The 24,619-nt window shown below is 36.9% G+C and overlaps 2 protein-coding genes across 10 annotated transcripts in view; one reads left to right on the top strand and one right to left on the bottom strand.

Annotated features, from left to right (window-relative positions):
• The first annotated feature begins 41 nt into the window (after positions 1–41).
• LOC127846508 (uncharacterized) lies at positions 42–12,533 on the top strand. The gene is made up of 10 exons (XM_052377802.1): positions 42–1,170; positions 1,868–2,015; positions 2,708–2,890; positions 5,279–5,375; positions 5,855–5,925; positions 6,911–7,104; positions 7,505–7,588; positions 8,083–8,152; positions 8,451–8,566; positions 11,711–12,533. The coding sequence occupies exons 1-10, from the start codon at positions 467–469 to the stop codon at positions 11,847–11,849; spliced, it is 1,806 nt and encodes a 601-aa protein (XP_052233762.1). The 5' UTR covers positions 42–466; the 3' UTR covers positions 11,850–12,533.
• A 119-nt stretch (positions 12,534–12,652) lies between these two features.
• Positions 12,653–24,619, bottom strand: part of LOC127846506 (uncharacterized) — a 69,310-nt gene continuing 57,343 nt past the window's right edge. For all 9 annotated transcript variants that reach the window (XM_052377791.1, XM_052377795.1, XM_052377797.1 and 6 more), the window contains 2 exons: positions 24,324–24,487; positions 12,653–15,553 (listed from right to left, as the gene is read on the bottom strand). In XM_052377791.1, the coding sequence (XP_052233751.1) occupies positions 14,200–15,553; positions 24,324–24,487 (1,518 nt within the window). In that variant the 3' untranslated portion in view covers positions 12,653–14,199. The remainder of the gene's footprint in view (positions 15,554–24,323; positions 24,488–24,619) is intronic.

The following is a 24,619-nucleotide window of genomic DNA, read 5'->3' as shown; positions in this document are numbered from 1 at the left end:
ATTGACTCATGAAGAAATAAAGCAATATTTGATAGATTGCTTGTCTGAAACTCAGAGCCAAACTGGAAATGTACCTCGTCAAAGCGATCCCCGACCGTCTCATGATTGTCCCTCTACCGTTTTCACGACAGCAAATCGACGAATGGAATCCCTACACAAAACAAGCATCATGGCAATCAGTTCCCACAGGTACATCAACCTATTCATTTTGCATTCGGAAATCAGACAATCTTTCGTCCAACTATTGCGTTCACACCTGCACCGACTCAAAATGCCCGACCTCAGAATAATGCCACACCAGAAAACACTGGCAACAATTGCAACAACGAGGATCAGCTACGTAATAACAGGCTTCAACCCATATATCGCCCAACAGGTATGATTCGAGCTCAACTTCAATCCAAGCAACCAGGTCTTGTGAATTCCATGGGTCAACGAGCGAACCTCGAAGGTGAACCGAAAGCGGATGGTAAGTCAAACGATGCCCTCCAATCAACTTCCGGTGTTTCATGAGAAGCGCGCAGGTCCAGTTTCACAGGCTGGTTCGTTTCAACAATGGTCAGTTGACGAATCTCCTTTCACCAAGTCAAATATGCCAACAAACAGCAATGGTATGTCCGATGGGAAAGGGCAGATTAACCATCAATGCCAGGAAACGGGACATGGTTACCCGAGCAACTGGAAAAACATGCCTAAGGAGCAGTTACAACCAAATGACCGGATTGAGCGACCGGTGGCGCCTGTTGGAAGCTACAGCGCGATGCTTCAAGCCCAGAGGAACAGAAAAGATTATTCAAATGCTCAACCACCCAGAAGTGGTGACCCTTTCAGCACTGGACAACAGCCAAATTCGTACCATACACAGGATGTGACTCCTAAACATATCATGCAGAAAGATCCGAATCATGGACAGGTGCCAGCAGCCACCAGATTTCCGGATGTTTATATGCAGCCCCCGCGCCCATTTCCCAACAACAAACTGCCGTCCCTGCAGACGAACGGCGCCCTAATTGAAACGTGCCAAGCTCTATATGCCGCAAAGATTATCAGCGTGCGATGGAGGGACGAACTGGAGAGACTGCGAGGACTTCCGGCGCATATGTGTATGTTTGTCAATAACATTGTGATCCCGGCTGCAGACAAAGATCGCGTGTACATTAGCTACCACAGGTACGTGTTAATGCGTGTGTAGTCTGATTAAGAAAACCTTCTTCAGGAGCCATACACGAGAACCTCGTTAATCAGATCGTTACTTAAAGTATTCATTAATGACAATAAATACAATATATATTGGAACAAACGTTAAATATGAGCGTTGTGAAAAACGCTGTTAAAAAATAAAATAAAATCCATGTACCGTAAAATGCATGGTAGATTTACACGTACTTTGGCTCTTTGAAAGAAACCCTCTTGAAATAGAAGCTATTAACTGCCGGCGAAACTGCTCATGTCACGATTGCATTATATTTACTAAGCTGATTACTAATTGCATAAATTACTGACGCAGTTCCTAATGTGACTATGAATTTAATTCACTGACTAATGAAACTCCTGATTTCACTATGCATGTTTTCACTGAGCTGACTGACGAAACTCCTTTTGTAAAAATGCATTAGATTCACTAATCTGACTGATGAAACTCCTTTTGTAAGTATGCATTTTATTTGCCAAGCTGACTAACAAAACGCCTCATCTATGCATGTATTCACTTAGCTGACTTACGAAACTTCTACTGTCGGTATGTATGTACTCACTAAGCTTATTGATGACTGACGTAACTCTGTTGGTCAACACGGATGCCATTCAGCTAATAAACGACTGACGAAACTTCTTATACAACTATGCATGCTTACTCGATGTATTCCAGCACGGGCCCTTCCATCCTAGGTCACCTGCGTGACGGCACGGAGGTGTCGGTGCGCCTGATGCATCCATCGGCTGCCCGCGTCTCGCCCGACCTCGCCAACAAGCTCCTCAACATGGACGAGTCGGAACACTTCATCCTCAAGTACAAGGTAGTAGAGCTCTCAAATAGCTGACGTGCGATATGCTTATATTGTTGTGATTTTAAGTATACACAATCCTAGTGTTTATGTTATATCATGTATACATGTCTTTACTTAAAATTAGTTGGTGTACTGTTGTTTCCATAAGTGTTTGTTTTTATCTGTTTTCGTGGATGTGCTGCTGTATTATTAGCTTAATTGAGCACGAATAGTCCATGCTGACCAATTGTGGTGGGTGACAGGCTAGTGCAATGTTTTTGCTGTCTCCAGGTCTCTTTGCTGTGCTGTGATCGTTAATAATGTAATTAAAAAACATCTCCTATACCGCTAAGCAGGTTATTACGAATCTTACAGTGAATGATCAGTGGATTCTCCTTCCTTCAAAATTATTCAAATCGTTCCGGTCTGCTGCATGATATTAAGTATGCAACATTATATAAAGTTACATGAATGGACTCGTCAATGTGATATCCATGTGTGTATTATTGGCGATATAATGTCAGGTAATTTTTCCTGGATATACGATTTAGTAAAGTGTAATTAAACTTCCAGCGGAAATGCTGTAGACATTACGATAACAAATGAAATGATGTAACCATAACGATGGATGGCCAAGTAATGACGTACTTGCGTTTATGTCACCATAACGATGGAGTGCCAAGTTATGACGTCCTTGGGTTTATACTGCTAACTCCTTGCAGGATTTCGTCTACAGCGATGGTCTGCTGTACGTGGCTAGCGAGCTGCACGAGTACACGCTGACGGAGTTCCTCGTGCGTGAGCGGAACACAGACGACACGTACAGGCAGCGGATGTTGTTCCAGCTTCTAAGAGGCATCAAGCGTCTGCACCAGGATCATCTGTGCGTGCATGGGGAGCTAAGGGTACGTGTTTTATGTGCACGGCGTTCAACAAGTGTATTTATATTAAAAAAAACTAGAAAATATCCACACTTCTTTGTAGTCTCCCGATATTCTTGCATACCATAACAGGATGTTAGTGTCATGCCAACACTCGCCTTCAAGAATCGAGCACTAAAGGGTTTTTCAAAGAAACTAATTTAGAAATTGTACTTACTAAGAACTGTAATGCTTGGAATAGTTTTAAATAACTACTATGTCAAGGAAAAAACATTTAAAACGTGCTTTCATTTGAGTTCGAACCCGGGATCTATAGAAGCCAACGCTTATGCGCTACCATTACACTACGGAAGATTGTATATGTGTTCGGTACTAATAAATAATAAGTCGGTAAAACACGTGTTTAAAAATTTATCGGAAGGCATTGACAACACCTAAAATATTATTTGCCCGATTTTGAGTAATGATAAACCATACACGAAAAATATGTTCAATATTTTTCGAAGTCAGGAATATTTCTTTGCTTTTTGTATATAATGCATACATTCTCTTTTAATAACTGACATTTGAAATTGTCAATTTGCTTAATCGCTATTTCCGGTACTTTCATTAATTAAATTTCACTGTTTCAACCGGTGAAAAATAACCGTCGATTTGTTATTTATTGTCACCGTCTTTTTTGACGTAATGACTTTATCATTCCCTCGAAATTCTCTAGTTTTAGCCTTTACAATGTAAACAAACGGTGGGTAAAGCATTACATAATTAAAAAATGTTGATTTCGGTTTATTTTCAATTTTTAATAAACTGTTGATCATAGAAAATATGTTCTCTGATTTGTCTGATCTCTCACGAATTAAAATCAATCTACCGATACGAACACATATCCTAAACTTCATAATTTCAAAAATAAAAAAATACTAAGCTTTTATTTTATGCTTTCCAGTGGTTTATAGAGAGATATCAGTGAATTAAAACTGACAATGTCACTGTTTTAAACAGTGATTTTTTTTAACGAAATGACGTCATTATCCCAGCGAAATTCTTTAGTTAAACTCTTTAACAATGTATATAAACGGTAAAAAAAGCACTAATAAAAAAAATATTGGATTCGGTGGATTAACGATTTTAATTCACGAGTGATCATATAAAATATATATTTTTTATGATCACTCGTGAATTAAAATCGATAATCCACCGAATCCAACAAATATCCTCTATGTATTAAAGCGAGACCTACCGATATATTTATTTATACTAATCAAATTGTATTAAATAGACAGTGTGCATTGAGATTTTACGTATTTCTTAAAACATTATAAGGGATATAACACCGTATTACGCGTCACGTCGATGACAGATTTTACCGTCGAAGACAGTTGGACTCGACCGCGAACAACAGGTAGGTTATACATTCGGTCGGTATAATTATATCACGCAAGTAAGGCCAAAGTCATTCCTACGAACATATTGTCCATTGACTGAGGACGCCACCAGGTAATTTTGTACTCGTTGTTCAAGTCTTTAAAGAAATGTGAACGAGTTAAAAGTGACAGTTTCCGAAACATCATTGAAAATGTTTTCAAACTATCTCAAATTTGAAATTTGAAATAGAAACTGTCCTTTGTAATATATTCTCAAGACAGAAGGTTATGTATGCTGTATGTGTATGAATATATGTTTAATAATATTGATTGTGATATATATATAAGATATATATATATATATAACGAGGCTATAATAAAAGGTGGCATTAAGGTGACATCACCGCTCCAAAAAAAGACGGGAAAACAGAACATGTGTTTTCCGCTCCAAAAAAGTCGGGAAAACAGTTTCGCTATATGTGTGTATAAAAGTACCACAAGATGATAGAAATAAATAAAACAGTTATTTTGACAATCTGTCATCTTCGTTAACATCTGCTACAGCGTTTCTGCCATCATCGGCATCATTTAAAATACATATCTGCCTACTAAGGCATCTTTTTTCGACGGGATCAGTTTGGACGCCTGTGACATTTTCATATAACAACTCAACTCAAAGGGCGGATATTTGGCTTACGTATCCCCAAGGGATAAATGCGTAAGTATATGACACGAAATCCAGTCATTTATTTCGAACTTGAGATATTTTGAACAAAAATCAGTCATGTTCAATGTTGTTTTGGAAACTGTCACTTTTAACTCGTTCACATTTCTTTAAAAACTTAAACAACGAGTCCAAAATTACCTGGTGGGGTCCTCAGTCAATGGACAATATGTTCGTAGCAATGATTGTGGCCTTACTTGCGTGATACATTTATACTGACCGAATATTTAACCTACCTGTTGTTCGCGGTCGAGTCCAACTGTCTGTCTTCGACGGCACACTCTGTCATCGACGTGACGCGTAATACGGTGTGAATATTTTCAGCCGGATAACGTTCTGTTCGACGTGAACTGGACAGTGAAGTTGGCTGGGTACGGACTGGGTCGTAACAGAGAAGGACCCACGGTCGACTATAGCGAAGGTACGTATACTCAGGAGGCACATGGGAGTACATTAGCACAAACTCACAAATCGCAGGTCGCAGTTTAAAATGGAAAAAAGTGCTTTGTAATATACCTTTCGTTGCTTAACACATTAATGCCTAGCGTCTAGAAAAAGGCCTTGGCAAACAGCGTAGACCCAGATGAGACGCCGCACATCCCTAATTTTGGAAATAAATTGATACAATTAAGAAGGATGGGAAAGTCAACAAGGCATACATGGGTAAATAAAGAAGTAGTTGTCGTCAAGTAAACAAGCGTTCGAGTGATGTTCATAGATATTTAATCGTAAAAAAGGTGAACACATCTTTGCACTTGTGGACAATCTAATGTTGCTGACTAAATTTGAGAAAGTTATTAAGGAGTGCTGATTGAAATTATAAAACATAATTACATTAAAAAACGTAGGCAAAAATAGTGCATTTAAATGCAAAACTCCGTTTAATTAATTTGCTTACAGACGACATGTGTTGGCTTCCACCAGAAGTTCTCGTGCATAAGAAACAGGTCAACTTTAAGTCGGACATCTTTGTAAGTAGATTTTTTTTTAAATTTCAAAACCTAAACTTAAGAATATGAAACTGTGTTACACATTACATAGAGGATATTTGTTGGATTCGGTGGATTATCGATTTTAATTCACGAGTGATCATAGAAAATATATTTTTTCTATGATCACGAGTGAATTACAATCGATATTCCACCGAATCCAACAAATTTTCTTTTTATTTTATGCTTTTTTTCACAGTTTTATACATTGTAAAAGAGTTTATCTAAAGAATTTCGCTGGGATCATTTTTTGACGTCATTTCACAGTAAACAGTGAACATTATCGATAATTTTCACTGTTTATTTTCACTGTTGAAACAGTGAAATTATCAGTTTTAATTAACTGATATTCCTCTATAAATCACCAGAAAGCGTAAAATAAAATCCGGTAATTGACCACAATAGTTTTTTTAGATATCGTCCTTTACGGAAACTAATCCCGTATTTTTTAAATAAAATAAATGCATTGTTTTCCAAAAAAACAACATCTGTTTTCCTTTCACTGAAAAGTAACCCTTTCTCCCGTGGCGTGCATCAATACATTTCAATACACACAATGAGGTCATTATACCAGCGAAATTCTCCGGTTAAACTCTTTTACAATGTAAATAAACGTTGAAAAAAGCATAAAATAAAAAGAAAATTGGTTGGATTCGATGGAATATCGTTTTTAATTCTCTCGTGGTCATAAAAAATATATATAAATCTTGAAGTAAATCTTGATATGATAATGTAAAAAATAGAAAAAGTAGTTCCGAAAATGTGTTATTTTCACGGGTGAAAATAACAATGTGTTTATTTTCACTGCTGTTATTTCACTGCAGAAATGTCATATTTTATCATTAGGTGTAAAGAAAAATGCATTGTTTAGATAATTTAAAAAAACACTTCGTCAGATTACATGTAAAGCGTGCATACAACAAAATTATAAGATACATGTATGTAACTTTAATGTCGACCATTTTAGGCTACAGGGATGTTGATCTACTACATCCTGCGGAACTGCCGGAACCCGTTCGGGAGCAGTCCCGCGGAGATCCTGCGTAACATCGAAGCGTCCTCGCCGCAGGTGGAAGCCGTGTCGGACGAGGCGGCAGACCTCCTGGCCACGATGCTCTCAATTAACAAGATCGAGCGGCCCAGCATCAACAACACGCTCGAGTGAGTGCGCGAATACCGCCACGATAAATTGAGAGCGCTTCGATCAGTTTTAGTTGTTTTTGAGTGTGTTTTTTTTAATTCATCAGCATGCTAGCGTGTATGCGCATGTACATTTACATGGGATTGGGTTCACCTTTTACCATTTCTGTTAACATAAATAATTAGGATTAACATAAAGCTTACTTTGAAAACTTATCTAAGGTACAACTTAAATAATGTAAACAGCCCACGGCACATGAGCATTGGGAAATCCGACCTCGGGTAGGCGAGTTTTTTCCATGTATATTGTCAGATTTGGTCTATAGTCATACAATTATTGTTTCAAAGCTTATCATGCATGCTATGTGCTATAATACTACTGTTTGATAGTCATTTACATGAGCCTGTATACCATTTGCAGCCACCCATGCTTCTGGGGCGAGGAGAAGAAGTTCCGCTTCATCAACATCGTGGGCTCTGACGTAGTCTACGAACTCAAGCACGGGTAGGTATCTCAGTCGTACAGAGGCTTTAACTGGGTTTATCCTGAGCCTCTATGTTGGAAAACTGGACTTAATTGACATCACAGGCTAATCTGAGGTGGCACTCTCCACTTTTATTGTACTTTTCGATTAAATGAAGTCTTTTCTAAACCAAAATCAAGTATAGCCGGAGAGTGTCGACCCTGATTAAAATGTGTGGACTCCACATGCTAATCTGGGAAGACAATTGTGCAAAATTTATTCAACCCTGTTTTTTGAGAACGATTCTCATCATAAATCAGGGTTAAAAACTCCTTTTTAGACACGCTTTTCCATTAAGTGCTTCGTGATCATGTAAAGGGCATTTGACTTTGTTCTCAGAAACTTAGGGGCACACCACTAGTAAGCCATTTGCTAGCCGGTCACTTATAACTTTATTCCCTGCCAAATTTTAGAGAAGTTGTTTGCCGTCAAATATTATGGTTATATATATATGTTGTTGTTCTTGCACTTTCAGGTTAGACAAACGAGAGTCCATGATTGACATCCTGTGTAATGTTAAAAATACCACAAAGTTCTGCAAATGGGTAAGTGAACACACTGGAAAAACAACAAACTGAACAAGTGGTTAAGTTATCAGTAGACTAAACTGGCAAAATAGCACCAAGCAGGGCAAGTGACCTGTATAATACCTTGACTAAATACCACGAAACTGGGCTATTGTTTAAGTTTTCTTTATAACACTAAACGAACGTGAACTATTATTAATGCACGGTTTATCAACTGACACCATTATTCCTACTGATAGTACATGAGCTGACCATGCCCAATTCTTAATAATGTATTATCTGACCATGGTCATGCCCGTCCCTTCTCCTACCCCAGATGGAAGTGATCGAGCCCCACCTGCTGCGGGACATGACGGTGTACCGCCAGTACAAGAACACTCTGCTGGACCTTGTGCTCTTTGTGCACAACTACTGCGCGCACACCGACAAACTGTACGTTCATACGCAAATTGATTTAGGTTACGATTACGTTTTTTGGGGGGTAAACATGATTCCGAATTGACGTTACACTAGAGCTGTAACGATTCACCCATCATTCGATTCGATTTGATTTCCATACCAAATGGTCCGATTCGATTATTTTCGATTCTATTTAAATTAAAATATTCGCTGCTTATTTTGCAAACTATTTCATGTTTGGTTTGTCCAGGGCATGAATTAATATGTTTGGTATTTGTTAATAACTTATTAAGTTGTTCATTTAAAGTGTTTAATTTTTTAAATAAAATTAAAAAACACAACATTGTTTTATAAGTAACAAATTTATTGAACAAAACTTCCTGTCGAGTGCGTTTTTCAGCGTGGTTAAAGAAGCAATGTTACCGGCTGATGTAATGCTCAGCATATTATTCATTCATTCATTGGATGCCATATTACTATTGACCAATCACAAGACGTATTACAAATGACAAGAAAGTTAAGACGACGGATTCGGAAAGTAAGGTTTAAAATGCCGATCAATCGGGATTGAAGTGAATCGAATCGAAATTGGCCGTATTGGTATCGAAATCGAATCGGCGGCGTTGAACCGGTTTTTCGATGCATCGAACAGAATCGTTACAGCTCTACGTTACACGGTTTAACAATGTAAATGCAAAAAGCATTAGTCATCATAGCTTAAGACATTGGTATTACTTGAGTGCGTCATTAAACGTATGTTTATGTCCCCCAGTCTATACTTGGGGACATATTGTTTTTGCCATGTCTGTTTGTTGGTTTGTTTGTTTGCGTCAAACTTTAAAATTGGCCATTACTTGTGCAATATTGAATATAGCAACTTGATATTTAGCATGCATGTGTATCCCATGGAGTTGCACATTTTGAGTGGTGAAATTTCAAAGTCAAGGTCATCCTTTAAGGTCAAAGATCAAAGATTTGGTGGGGACATAGTGTTTCACAAACACATCTTGTTTTCATACCTTTCATACTGTTGCTTGTTTATATTTTTGTATCTTAATGATCTAACCCATGGTATCATTCGATACTTTTGTTATTGTACGAGTTAAAAACGAAAGAAAACTGTATATTTGTATGCCCCCGGATCGAATGATCGGGGGTATATTGTTTCTGGCCTATCTGTCTGTCTGTCATTCTGTCTGTCATTCTGTCCCAAAACTTTAACCTTGGTCATAACTTTTGCAATATTGAAGATAGCAACTTGATATTTGGCATGCATGTGTATCTCATGGAGCTGCACATTTTGAGTGGTGAAAAGTCAAGGTCAAGATCATCCTTCAATGTCAAAGGTCAAATATATGGCTTCAAAGCGGCGCAGTAAGGGGCTTTGTGTTTTACAGCTCTTGTTTTCACATGCTTTACCTTCTTTGCCATGTAATATTAGCATATGAATATGTTTTTCTTTAACATGTGTTATAAAGCTTTTTGAGATTTTTAATTGGCTTTTTTACTAACCAATCGCGTAACGTTTTTTTGCTCAAATGAAACAATATAAACAACTTTAAGTATTAACTAGATAGAACGTTTACGCTAATATTGTGGGGTGTTTTTTTTTCGCAATTTTAAAAGCATGAGATACAAAAACTCTGACATCCCATGTCATTTTATACCTCAATTTATTAAACACTTCGAGGACATTCGTTAGTAAAATCGCCAAAGACTCGCTTACTAACAAATTTTCAGAACTCGTTTAACAAAGTATAATATGAAATCTTGTCGGATCATACAAAACCTATAATTCGATTACTATCGAGATGCCATGTCATATTTACAACACAACAATATTGTTCATGCAATTGGTCAGTCTACGTACCAAAAAAATGCTCAAGATAAACAATAGTCGCAATCTGTGTCTAACTCAGACATCATATGAAACATAAAGGATATGTGTTGTATTCGGTGGAATATCGATTTTATTTCAAGAGTGACATATCACAAATATTTTCACGAGTGGCGCAGCCCCCTGATTGGTCGGTCGCCACTTAGAAAATATTTCGGACCCAATATATGATCAAACTGAGATAACTTACCCTTAGTTAATTGGAAATTGACTCAGACGCTACTTAATTTATTATGAATAATCGACCGTATACTGTCTGATGTTTCACCGCTATAAACGTATAAATTACTTAATTCAGGGAAACACAATTTTCCAACGAATCTCTCAGTAAAAAAACAACAGTACGTGCATATATTTGTTTTTAAAATTAATATTGCACTATAATTTAGAGTAGTATTGTAAGTAATAATGTAGCGTATTTTGAAATATTTTCAATACGCAGGCATCTTTAAATTTCAAAAATTGCAACCGCATTCAGATATTATATGTGTCTTGTTCTGAGAAAACTGGGCATAAAACATGTGCGTAAAGTGTCGTCCCAGATTAGCTTGTGCAGCCCGCACAGGCTAATCAGGGACGACACTTTCCGCCTTAACTTGATTTTCGGTAAGGAGGAACTTCCTTGAAACTAAAAATACCATTAAAGCGGAAAGTGTCGTCCCTGATTAGCCTGTGCGGACTGCACAGGCTATTCTGGGACGACACTTTACGCACATGAATTAAGCCCAGTTTTCTCAGAACAAGACACATATATTTAAAACAACCTAGTTTATTAACATAATTTCAACCATTTTTTAACACTGCCGAAAGGAAGCCGGCAAGCAACCTAAATGGTCATGTTTACTGTTTGATCAACGTGGACCCCGTAAAGCGAAGCATAGTAATTTCTATGACAGTAATCTGTTCATGGCACGCAATGACTAATAGTTTTCATAGGTGTCTTCAGTACGAGTGATGATGTTTTGAATTTTTATTAGAAAATGTATCTCATTGCGTATGCAGCAGTTACTTATGGACATTGAACGATTGCAAGTTTTCAGTCCCTATAATTATAAAATTTGCTCGATTCAATGATGCAATTTTCCCGATGGATACTCATCTAATTTAATCTAAGGATTCTAGGCCAAACCCGTTCCTAGACAGTTGCGTCGAAAAAAATTAATGGAACAATAATTGTATTTGATTTCGACGGTTTACACATACTTCATGATATTCCTGGGGTTTTATAAAATCAAATATGGCGGTCTGGATGTTTTATAACATCACATATTCCCATTCAGATCTGAGAGGTCGCAGCGGGCAGTAGACGAACCCTGCAGTTACTTTCTGTCGCGCTTCCCGTCGCTCTTTATGGCCGTCTACCGGGCGATCAAGCGTTCCGGCAAGCGGCACAAGACCTGCTACGCGCCATTCTTCTAGGACAACTGGAACGCACGTAACCTAGACGCCACGGGTAACACGTGGTGACGCTACTTTCTCATTTTAGTGCGTTTATCCTACTGTTACTTCATATATTTGTTTTCAATCTGGATTGAGCTTCTAAATGATGATACATAATTATGTAATTGCTTTGATTTTAATGCGCCCCTTGAAGCTTATTTACTGTGTGTCATTCTGATGTAACTGTTTTATATAATCACGAGATAATCATGAGATTATGAGTACGTGTAGTTTTGCTGTTCTATTAGCGCTATTGCTTTGATTTAGGATCGTATTTTCAGCTCTTCGATGTAATCATGTTTTCAAAGATTTCGTACATGTATAATTGACGTTTAAATAGATAAAGAGTATATATATTTAGCTGATTCAAAGTTTATTTACACCTTTATTTGTATATTCATATATTGTATGATTTTATTCTTTTATAGGGTGTGATATTTCGGACATTTTAGAAATTTTACAATGTATTTGTTACCTTTTTTTCGTTTACAAGTTACTATGATACCAGTATATTTTACATTTCAGTGTAGCTAAATTGTCGTACATATTTTATAATGTGCACTTGTATTTCTCGTATTTAGACATGTTTGTGATAATTATTGTGTGATTCAACGTTGTTATATGTTTAACAAATGAATTTTAAATAAATGTTAGTAAAAACGCCTCTTTTGTATTGAAATTATACAACTGTTTTATTTAGTAAAATATTGTATATAGTTTCCCTGTTCAAATGTATAAAAAGGTTATATCCAGATAAACTACACAGACTTCAGCAAAATACAAATGGTTCTAAGTATTTATTGGTTTCGGTAGATTTCAATTGTATTCACAACGAACGGGGACATAACTAGTTTTGCATGTGTTAAATATAAAATAACAAATTGATAATAATCTGAAGTTTTCAAAATCAAATTAATTGTCTTTGAATTTAAAATTACTCGTTCACGATTTGACAAAATAACAATTGTCTTAAAATGGTCATAAATGCAAAACAGAGAATGTACCCGATATATTCGAAACTGCAAAGTAACACTACATACTAGGTAAGTTGGTAAACAATGAATTTTCCTTTATTTTTAATAATCAACAATCGAACAAGTAACCAGTATACCGACATTGTGTTGAATACATCTGATATGTGAACGCCTGCGTGTTATTCTGTTAGTAAGTTAGCTTTTCCTTCTATAGATCCCGGGTTCCATCGCCAGGGCAGGCATATTTTTTATATTTTATCGTTTTCTATTGCATTATAACTTTTTCGACTATTCAATATATAACGAACGAGTTTTAAAGAAAATAAGTCAATTTAATGCTTGCTTAAGATGTGTATTCTCTAAAATTGTATACTTGTTTTGCAAATTAGCGTGTTTCTATTGAAATGCATGCATTGAAAATTAATAATGATAGATTCTAACAGAGTTCAAGTTTTCTTGAAACTCCAAGGGTGTTATACTTTCTATAAATATGGCCTTTCATAACAACAATTTTCGCTGGCTGCCGGACAGCTGTCAATGAATGCCAGAGACTTCGGAGTTGACCGTGTCCTCGCTTAGACGTTTACGGCAATATGTCAGGAGAAAATTCTACACAGAAACCCGTAATTCGTGTAGTTCTAAAAATCAAAAGGTTGTCTGTTATTTGTGGTATTTGATTTTTGATCTACCATAATAGTATTATTTTGCCTCAATCTGAAAATAATTCGCGGTTTGCTGTGGCGGCCATCTTTTCTGTTTTGGTTACCTCAAAAAGGGGCAATTATCTGCGCGGCACTTTTCGATAATAACATTAGAGGAGCGATACTGGAACTGTTCTACGTACGAAAATTTAGTTAATCACGCAGTTAATTAAAATAATGATGCGTGAGTGCATATTTACAACTTTTAGACTATTTCATTTTCATATCGTAATTGTGTGATTAAGCATATTCATGAATACATTAGGAATAAAAATAGGCCAAGAATTTTCTGTTCTAAATTATCGAATTCAATAAAAGAAGATTTTGTGTCCCTGTGTTTACTCTACAAAATTTAGGTATTATACACTCCAACAATAAACAATAAGTAGGAAAGTAGTTCAATCTGGCGACTATACTTTTCATAATAACTTTAACAAAAAGATCTCCATGTAAAATTAGTCCAATAATAAGTATAAATTTGCGCCATATAGCTAAGCAATAGAAATATACGCCTTAAAAACTTGAGAATTGAAGTGCATGTACTTCATATGTGAAAACGAACTTTACATTGAGTGCATTATTTGAATAACGTAAATAAATAATAAATGCAGATATCAATATAAGTAAATAAAATGTATTGTTCCTGTGTTAAAATTATCCGGCAGTTTTGGGGCGTTTAGGCTTACTAGAACTTCTTGAGCGTTTTTTCTTGTTCGCTCCCACTTTATCGATGTCAGTGATTGAATATTTTCTTTGGGAACTAAAGCTTTTTCCTGGAAACACACTATTGCGGCTCCGCGGTCGGGAGATACCGGATATGGCGGTGGTGGGACGCGGCGGCTGGACCGGGTCCATGTTCAGCTTTTCAAACTCGCGTAGAACATCTTTTGACAAAGTCGAGGGCGTCTTAGGGCGAAAATCTTTCGCTTTGGCAGAACTCTGGCCACGAGTAAAAGTCGCGTTATTCAAACGCTGCGTTCCCAACACAAGATTGTTTGCATTTAGCATTTTTGCGTTGTGTCTCTTCTGACAGGAAGAACACGCACGCGGGAATGGAGGTTTCGGAGTCACCGGCCGTTCCTCTTCGAGCCTAGGTTGACGCATGCGCTGCTCGTATTTGGTTTCCTTACAGGTGCCCGTGCAGTAACCTTGGCGACACATCTCGCACGTGTATTGTTGGGCAAGCTTTTCTGGACAGTCGCCGAAGCACGTGGCCTGCAGACAGCTGGAGTCGCATCGTTTGTCCTTGATCACAGGCTTGGCGTTGGCGGCCCGCTTCGTCGCCTGTCGTTTAAGCTGAGCAGCGCGTTTTTTCTCCCAGTCTATTGTATCTTGTTGTAATTTCTCAAACTCCACAAGCCGGTCAAGAATCCCTTCAAGATCCGGGTCGTGCGTTGTATTCACGTGCACGTGGTTTCGCCAGTTCCACTTTAATCGCGCCATCTGTTTCAAGTCTAAATCCTCTATACCCTCCGGAAACGGGTTTGCGAACTCATATGGTGGCAAATCGATGTTGGACATGTCAAAGTCGTACTGCTGCCATCCCCGCTTAGGCTCCGGAATATAAAGAGCGTCTAATTTCTCGGGCCGTAGACTCAAGTTCGGAATTACAATGTCCTTATCTATGTCCGGCTCATATTCACTGTCCTCGTCGGATGTCGCTATTTCGTTATCCGAAGCGCCCGAATCTATACCAGAAGTGGTACTGGTGTCATCATTTTCAACAAGTTTCTTAGTTTCAGCGGCTAACTCATCAACGAACGGAGACTTGTCATCCGGGGATCTATCGTCGTCGTAACCGGAAGAAGGTCGCTCGGATCTGCACATCAACTCCGATATGACCATAGGACTCAGTGTATCGAATTTCCCTGGCCGGGCCTCGGACGGCGTCTCGCTGCGGCGGCCGCTGCTGGCGCTCTTGGGGCGCAACGACGTTGCTGGCACAGATTTAGGACGAAGCAGCCGTGACGTCGGCGTTCCTGCGCGCACCGAGCATGACGTAGAAGGTCTGAAAATATTTTGTTTAACACCGATAAAATTAAACATATTATGTATTTTCAATAACATAGAAGATATTTGTTGGATTCGGTGGATTATCGATTTTAATTCACGAGTGATCATATAAAATAATATTTTCACAAGTGGCGCAGCCACGAGTGAAAATATATATTTTCTATGATCATGTGTGAATTAAAATCGATATTCCACCAAATCCAACAAAATTCTTTTTATTTTATGCATTTTTCACCGTTTATATACATTGTTTAAGAGTTTAACCAAGGAATTTCGCTGGGATAAGGACGTCATTTCGTAAAAAAATACGTCATTTCACAGTTAACAGTGAAAATTATCGATAATTTTCACTATTAATTTTCACTGTTTGAAACAGTGAAATTATCAGTTTTAATTCACTGATATTTCTCTATCAACCACCGGAGAGCATAGAATAATATATATATGATAATAAATAATATGTTTGACAACAGTTTTCACATTAATACCAGCCACACAGTGTCAACATATCCGTATTGTCAAAGAGCGTATATTTTTAAATAGTTTCGAATGATACGATCAATGAACGATCGGCATCGTTAACTATCGCCCATAAAATATTTACAGCAATCCAACATCACAAATAAACACTAGACACAATCTGTACCTAAGTTTATTTACATTTTGTTCCGAGATACTCCAAGAAAGTAACTTCCGCTCGATTCCGTGTCACCTCTGCAATAGCATTAATGCTATATCGACAACGCGTGTTCTGCTAATTGATGGTTATTAAAGCCAAATAGAACTAAATTTCGTTCATTTCAAATGAAGTTGGGACGTTAAAGTTCTCACCTATATTGGTCATAGTGCATTTAGTATGCGACTTAATGTTGTCACGTGCCATAAACCACGTCAACAATTAGCACTAAGGCCGGACAAATGTTAGTTTTAGGAACCATAATTCAAACACAAAGGTATGTAGAGGTGGTGCTTACAAAGTTGGTAGTATGTTAGAGGTTGTTGGTTTGGTGTAGCTGTTCTTGTTGTTGATGTTGTTATGCTTGGTGTTGGTGGCGTGGGTGTATATGATAATGGTGTTAATATGCTATCAAATTAAATCGCTTGATAGTATACATACAACATTGTTTTTATGAAAAATATTGATGCCAATAAAACCAGGAGGAATGAAGAACGTGGTTCACGGCAGTAATGGCAACGTGAAACTAACATGTGTTGTGTTTTGCGCCTTATAAAAAACAATTATCTATACGTGACAATTAACGCACGAAGGGTTAATCAATTATCGAAGGTCATAAAGAAAAAGTATATTGATTTTACACAATACATTAGGACAATGCTCTGCTGAAAGGGGGTTTAATGCATGTGCGTAAAGTGGCGTAAAAAATTAGCCTGTGTAGTCCGTACAGGCTAATCAGGGACGAAACTTTCCGCTTGTATGATATTTTCTGTTTAAACAAAGTATCTTTTTAGCAAAAATCCAGTCTTTGGAAAGTGTCGTCCCTGATTAGCCTGTGCTGACTGCACAGGCTAATATGTGACGACACTTTACGCATTCGCATTTAACCCACTTTTAACAGTGCATGGCCCATTAACAAATAGTAATTGCAAATATTTATTATTACACGAGCAATATATGTACTGAACTGAATAATAAATGAATACATTGTTGACGATTTTACGTTTTATGTCTTTTATTTCCAATACTTAACACCCTCTTTGGTGAAAACCTTGAATATTAGCAGCAGCAGTGAACCGAAAAACGGACCAAACGGACGAAATGACATTAACATACGTACAAACAAACATTATAATTATATACGAATTTTTATACGTACGTACGACTTGATATATGTATAACGGAGGGAAAAGCGTACTTGCATTCGTACTAAGCACTGAAGTTTTGACAAAGATACAAACGAATGGACACACGTATGTGGACGAATTGATATACGCAATTATGAATAGATATTTATACAAACGAATAGGCAAACTTACAAACGAATGGCGTGCAAACAAACAAACGAATATACGTACGAAAAAAATGCATATATGTACGAACGAATGAATAAACGTACGAAAGACTCAAAAATCAAAGGAAAGTTCGATATAAATCGTTTTATTGTACCATCAATTGCTAGAATATTGAAATAAATGCCTACAAACAAGAAATCAACAAAACAAACTACTGTTTACTTACCATCAGTAAATATGTCCAAAATTTAATTGAGTTTCAACCGTATTCCACTTTTTATATTTCTCAAATAGTATCCCATCTTCTTTACTGTACTATTTTATACTTCGACTTTGACTACAAAGCATGAAGCCGTTCTATATACTCTATGGCTGTACAGCAATATTGAATTGTATTTTGCGATCGAGATTCCTGTGAAACGTATAATGAAGACGAAACCATGGCAACGCACAAAAATATCACACATTACATTTGTTTCTAATATCTTCACATGAACCAAGTCTGATTAAGTAGAAAATGATTTATGAAAGCTAAAATGCCAAACTCAAGAAACTAAAAGCGATCTCTGTTAATACAGAACGAAAGAATTAACTATCAGCAAATGCACGATTCACGCATGTGCTCACAATAGAGTAAAGTATGCGAGAAAAAAAGAGACAAGAGCACCGCATAATGGGTGCCAACGCTCGGCGGCGGGTGCAGTTTTGAATAAATGAAAGGTTGTCAGAATTATTTTAGAGCTCACAGTGACCTTGACCTTTGACCTAGTGACCCAAAAATGGGTGTGGCGTGTAGAACTCATCAAGGTGCATCTACATATGAAGTTTCAAAGTTGTAGGTGGAAGCACTTTGATTTTAGAGCCAATGTTAAAGTTTTAGCACGGCGGACTGCGGACGCCGGACGGCGGACGACGAGCTGGCAATGACAATACCTCGGGTTTTCTTGAAAACAGCCGAGCTAAAAATTGAACATGTAGCTAATTATTTTAATAACGTAAATTTACAACAAAACATACCTGAACGTGCAATTGCAACCGCGACAAGAACCAAATCTTAAAGTCCCATTGTACTTAAGTACTATCCAACAACATCAGTGTTTATGTATTTTATTAATCACTTGCGTATAATCTCGTTAACTTAAATTTTAGTAAGCTATGCAATCTAATGAACAACACAGCACGCTATTTTCCACAATATACAACTACTGGCGTCATTAGTACAGCAAAACACAGACCGACAGCTATTGGTCCTCGCGTAAAGCAAGCTCGGTTATGCATGCGTCATTAAGGTTGCCTTCAAAGACCACTGTGACATTACACGCATTTAATGGACATCATCAAAGTTATGAAACCGCTTTCAGATCGTTTACTTCATTTGCTTAAATACGCGCAATGGTTATTTTTCAAAATTGAAATTACTTGTTTTTACTAACGTTCAATTATACCATTCATATAATTTAAAGACAGTATTGGATGTCTGTTCTTTAAAACTTATTTAATTCGGTAAACTTAATACGTCTAATCAATGCGCATTCTTAAAGGGGCCTTTTCACAGATTTTGGCATTTTTTAACTTATTCATTAAATGCTTTATATCGATAAATGTAAACATTGGATCGTAAAAGCTCCAGTAAAAAATCAAGAATAAAATTAAAAAAAGGAAAAGAACATTGCCCTGACCAGGTTTCGAACCAGTGACCCCTGGAGTCCTGCCAGAGTCCTGAAGTAAAAACGCTTTAGCCTACTGAGCTATTCCGCCGATTACACAAACTTGATATATTTTATACCTTATATAAGCAATCTTCGTAGTTTCACAAAATTTAACGACAAAAACAGAACTCTCCAAATTATGCAATCGTTGCAACGCTTTATAATTTTTAGGTTTTAAAATCGTCAAAAGATGCATATAATGGCTATATTAGACCATGGTAAATGTTCAGTATTACTGTTTCCTCACAAATATCATAACTAAAACGAAAATTTGCGAATCTGAAACAACTTTTTTCAATTTTGTCAATTTACCAAAGCGTGAAAAGATCCCTTTAATTGTATTTTGAATTTACCCACTCACAAGGTAGCTGCATTATGAGCATGGTACATGTGAAAACAGTTCGCTTCATTTTAGCATTAAGTGACATTTCCTAACAAAAATGACAAGGAGTGTAATAGCAATTAATTTCCGGTGTATTCCCAAATGACATCATTCTTGCAAGACATTAGCTACCTATCAAGAAACAAAAAGAAGGCAATCAAGAATGTAATTTGTCTCGGGTTGAATGTTACAATATCACTAATCATATCCTGTTGATCAATTACATTTGGATCTTCAGACGCCGATCAATACCCGGTGCTTTGGCTCAGCTCTAAGCAACAGAGTTGTGGGGCATTGTGGGACATTACCGTACTAACATCAGACAACAATACTGCCTGATGCGTGGAACTATCTCCAACAATTGAAGAAGATAAGTATTAATCGATATGCTGGGTAGTTAGACTTTTAAAGGGGCCTTTTCACAGATTTTGGCATATTTTGAAGTTTGTCATTAAATGCTTTACATTGATAAATGTAAACATTGGATCTTAAAAGCTCCAGTAAAAAATCAAGAATAAAATTAAACAAAGGAAAAAAATTAGCCGGTACCAGGGCTCGAACCAGTGACCTCCGGAGTCCTGGAGTTAGTCCTAAGTTAAAATGCATTTGCCCTCTCGGCTATTCCGCCGGGTCTTGACATGGTAAGTATTTTATACCTTATATAAGCAATCTTCGTAGTTTCGTAAATTTAAACGAAAACAACAGAACTCTCCAAATTATTCAATCGTTTCGTGTTGCAACGCTTTATAATTTTTAGGTTTTCAAATCGTCAAAAGATACATATAATGGCTATGTTGGACTATGGTAAATGTTCAGTAATACTGTTTCCTCACAAATATCATAACTAAAACGAAAATTTGCGAATCTGAAACAACTTTGGTCAATTTTGTCAATTTACCAAACCGTGAAAAGATCCCTTTAATTTGCATCTAGAGTAATTAAAACTGGTAAAACTTCAGGAAAAGTGGCGTATTACAATGAAAACCCTACCAAAAATCTATCCGCGTGACAAAGTATAAATTATCCATACACGCATGTAAAAGAGGTTATAAACTTATTGAAATCACAGTTTTGTATGACTTGAGCAAGACAATAAAAGTGGCCAAATATCAACAAAACAAACGAGTCAATTAAATGAATTAACATCATTTTTATTTACACCATAGTAAGCACATGAAGTGTTCTTTTCATAACGTGAATACCGTGACTTGTTTGTACGAGAATGCCCCAATATTGCCATTATTTGTAGACTATGTGGAGCGGTATAAGGTTCAACTTGGTTGTTATGATTTTACTTATTAATTTCAGTTTTTTCTTTTTGTTTGTATACTTTGATATAAAATCGATTTCAATATCGTTCATTCGTGTTTAATATACTTTTCAATTTTAAATTTATTAAAAAAATATTTAAATTCGGATTTCCGTTCACTACATATCGACTATTCAATTTGCAAATCGCTTAATGGGAATTGTTCGTTCACGGGTTGGAAAAGATGACAAATTAAAAATAGTCAAATAAATAAATAAACAAGACGACCAAAGTCCCTAAGGCGCTCACATGAGATCTGAAGAAACTTTAAAAATGGCAGGAACTTAAGATTGCTGAGCAGGTAGTTTTAACCCATTTATGCCAAGTGGACTCTCCCATCCTTCTAAATTGGCTCAATTTATTTCGAAATAAGGGATGTCTAATATATTTATTTCTATATTTAGAATATATTTTACAGAAATTCCTTTAAGCAAACAGCGCAGATCCAGATAATACGCCGCATCATGCGGCGTCTCTACTGGGTCTACGCTATATGCCATGGCCTTTTTCTAGACGCTGGACATAAATGGGTAAAGTAGTACTCGCAATAAAACCTCACAGACACTACCAGCCATTTTAAGCAAACCACAATCTTGTTTAACCTACCCGAGATATGACAATACGTTTTTTCAATATTCTTAGAAATTTTCCCGATGCGTCTTTAATTGTTAAACTATAGCCAGATAAGGAAAACTACCCCGCTCCATAGCGGCCTTTTTTCTCAAAGGACTGGGATCATGTCTCACTCGCATGAGAAATCACTAGAAAAAATGTTCAGACCAAGTGTTCATGAATATAGGGAAAAACTGTGACCTAAAGAGTGTTCAGAAGCTTTTACTGTAATTCGACCAAGTATACTAGTTTTTGTCACCGCGTGACCCAATTATGACCTCGGTCGAGATATAGTCGGAACAACCATTCTAACCAATTTCGTGAATAAAAGTAGTATCTAAAATGTAAATGAGGTTTGTCTTTACTTGAACAGAAGCAGTTAAAAATTCGCCTGAGTTAGCATTTGTTAACATTTTCAGAGCAGGTTTCATGTAAATTAGACAACATATTGGTCTCTATTGTTCACAAGCTTTTTCTTTAATTTTACCAGGTAACCTTATTTTGATTGAACACGACCCAGTTTCGAACTAAGCTTAACTAGAATTGGGAAACATATTTTTAACAAGTTGCACGAATAGTTGACGATAAATGTGGCATATAGAGAGTTCACAAGATTTGTATCTCATTAATTAGACTAAGAAGCCTAGTTTTTGACCCAATTTAAACTAGTTACTAACTTGTTTGAAAGGTCATTAGAACAAACGTTTTGACAAAAGTTCATTGAGAAATAAATGTTGCATCTAGAGAGTTCAGATGAATTGGTTTTAGTTTACCTAGTTTTTATCTTTATTGAACTAGTTTCGATTTTACTCGAGATATAAATGGTATAAATGGTCTTTCTAAGTTTAATGAAAGTTTTGGCAATAGAGGTGTCCTCTAAAGTGCCCTCAAGCTTTTCTTCAATGTTACATACCGACGTTATGTTTGTATCCCTTGCAAAACAAGTTTCGTCAATCTTTGGGTAAACATGTGACCTAGATTTTTACAATACTATGTTAAGGTAAACTTCTCAGCCCCATGACGGCAGTGTTTTTCAACGATTGGAAGCAGACTTCGAAGTTGGCTGCGATATCACAAGTTAACATGTTTTAGCAAGTTTCATCATGACAGGGCGAAAATGTGATGATTGTAGAGTGTCTATAATGTTTCAATTGCCATATAAAGAAATCTGCCTCGCGCTCTGAAGGACGTGTGCAGACCGGAATTATTGTCAGATTATATATCATACTGTAGGGCCAAAAGCTTTAATCAAGATTCGTTACGATTGAACCATAAATGCAACCACTTAAGTGTTCATCGTGCCTTACTAAAGCCGTATACGGAAAACAACTCCGCCCCCCCCCCCCCCCGGAGGCCTTGTTTACCCACTGAACTGAACAATTGTTGAACTCGGCCGAGATACCAGTTGGGCTAATTTTCTAACAAACTTAATGCAGAATGCACAATAAATGCGAAAATGTTCACAAAATAAATGTTAACGACGAACGACGTAAAAAGAAGGATGGACAAAGGTGATAACAAATCCCACCGTGAGCATGCTGTGCTCAGGTGAGCTTAAAGAACGAAGTTATTTAAATTGAAATATTATTTTGACCCGAATACCGCTCTTTAGAAGAGAATCATTCCGTGTCATTACATTCGAATTTCCAACGATAATCGTTATTCAATAACTGCAATTGTCCAGATAATTGTCCCGTTCCTTCAATATGACATTATGTTTTATTTTTTATCGGAATTTATTCGCAGAGATGTGCTGCTTATATAAGGACGTCCATTTTGTTCAAATGATTCTGTTTGATAACTTCACTTGTTCAATCATCGACTAATAATTTGCTTTCGATCGCAGACAAGGTTACCGATATAAAATCTTCGTCGCTTTATAGAATAGTAATTTTAAATAACCGTTACTACATTAGATACGAACATGTAATGTCTATCATGTGCAATAATGTAAACTTTACTAGCACTTAAAGGGGCCTTTTCACAGATTTTGGCATTTTTTTAACTTATTCATTAAATGCTTTATATTGATAAATGTAAACATTGGATCAAAAAAGCTCCAGTAAAAAATCAAGAAAAAAATTAAAAAAAGGAAAAGAACATTGCCCGGAGCAGGTTTCGAACCAGTGACCCCTGGAGTCCTGCCAGAGTCCTGAAGTAAAAATGCTTTAGCCTACTGAGCTATTCCGCCGAGTACACATTCATGATGTATTTTATACCTTATATAAGCAATCTTCGTAGTTTCACAAAATTTAACGACAAAAACAGAACTCTCCAAATTATTCAATCGTTTCGCGTTGCAACGCTTTATAATTTTTAGGTTTTTAAATCGTCAAAAGATGCATATAATGGCTATATTAGAGCATGGTTAATGTTCAGTATTACTGTTTCCTCACAAATATCATAACTAAAACGAAAACTTACGAATCTGAAACAACTTTTTTCAATCTTGTCAATTTACCAAAGCGTGAAAAGATCCCTTTAATATATGCAACATTTAGAATGAGTTGAAATGTTGCGGAATTATGCGCCCTTATGCTCTTAGAATGTTGAACCCAGAGTCAAGAGTATATTCGATTCATTTTACATTTATGCACAATCGATTCATAAATAAGTTGCAATATATATGCAATAAACGTTAAACCGCTAACACTATTAAACCGCGAACCTCGCTTTGGATGCAACGATACATATTTATGATATAGCATGCTGTGAATGTGAAACTCGTGTATTATGTTATTTGTCTTATATTTACATCAACATTACTTTATACAATCCGTACCTTTCAACATGCGCCGGCGTGACGGGGCGGCACCGGATGTAGTTGCTCTCGAGCTCCTGGTGGTTCAGCGGCGGCCACTGCTTCTGCTGAAAGGCCCGGAGACTGGCCGCCAGTTGACTGCGGTACACCTGGCTCGGATTCTCCGTCGCCCGCTGGTACAACTTCTGAAACGACGCGGCGATAGGAACGTGTTAACTCATTTATGCCGAGAGGACTCTCCCATCCTTCTAATTTGGAACAATTTATTTCCAAAATTAGGGATGTCTAGGATATTCATTTCTATATTTAGAATATTT

Source organism: Dreissena polymorpha, chromosome 9 (genome assembly GCF_020536995.1).
Source record: "Dreissena polymorpha isolate Duluth1 chromosome 9, UMN_Dpol_1.0, whole genome shotgun sequence".
NCBI classification, from domain to species: domain Eukaryota; kingdom Metazoa; phylum Mollusca; class Bivalvia; order Myida; family Dreissenidae; genus Dreissena; species Dreissena polymorpha.
This window is presented reverse-complemented; position numbering and strand designations above follow the sequence as displayed.

What these genes read in the sequence shown, in the direction of transcription:
- LOC127846508 (XM_052377802.1), top strand. Translation starts at nt 467, where the DNA reads ATGGTAAGTCAAACGATGCCCTCCAATCAACTTCCGGTGTTTCATGAG. An exon ending in ACTTTAAGTCGGACATCTTT is followed by an intron (nt 5,926 to 6,910) that starts GTAAGTAGATTT and finishes CGACCATTTTAG; the next exon opens with GCTACAGGGATGTTGATCTA. An exon ending in GTCTACGAACTCAAGCACGG is followed by an intron (nt 7,589 to 8,082) that starts GTAGGTATCTCA and finishes TTGCACTTTCAG; the next exon opens with GTTAGACAAACGAGAGTCCA.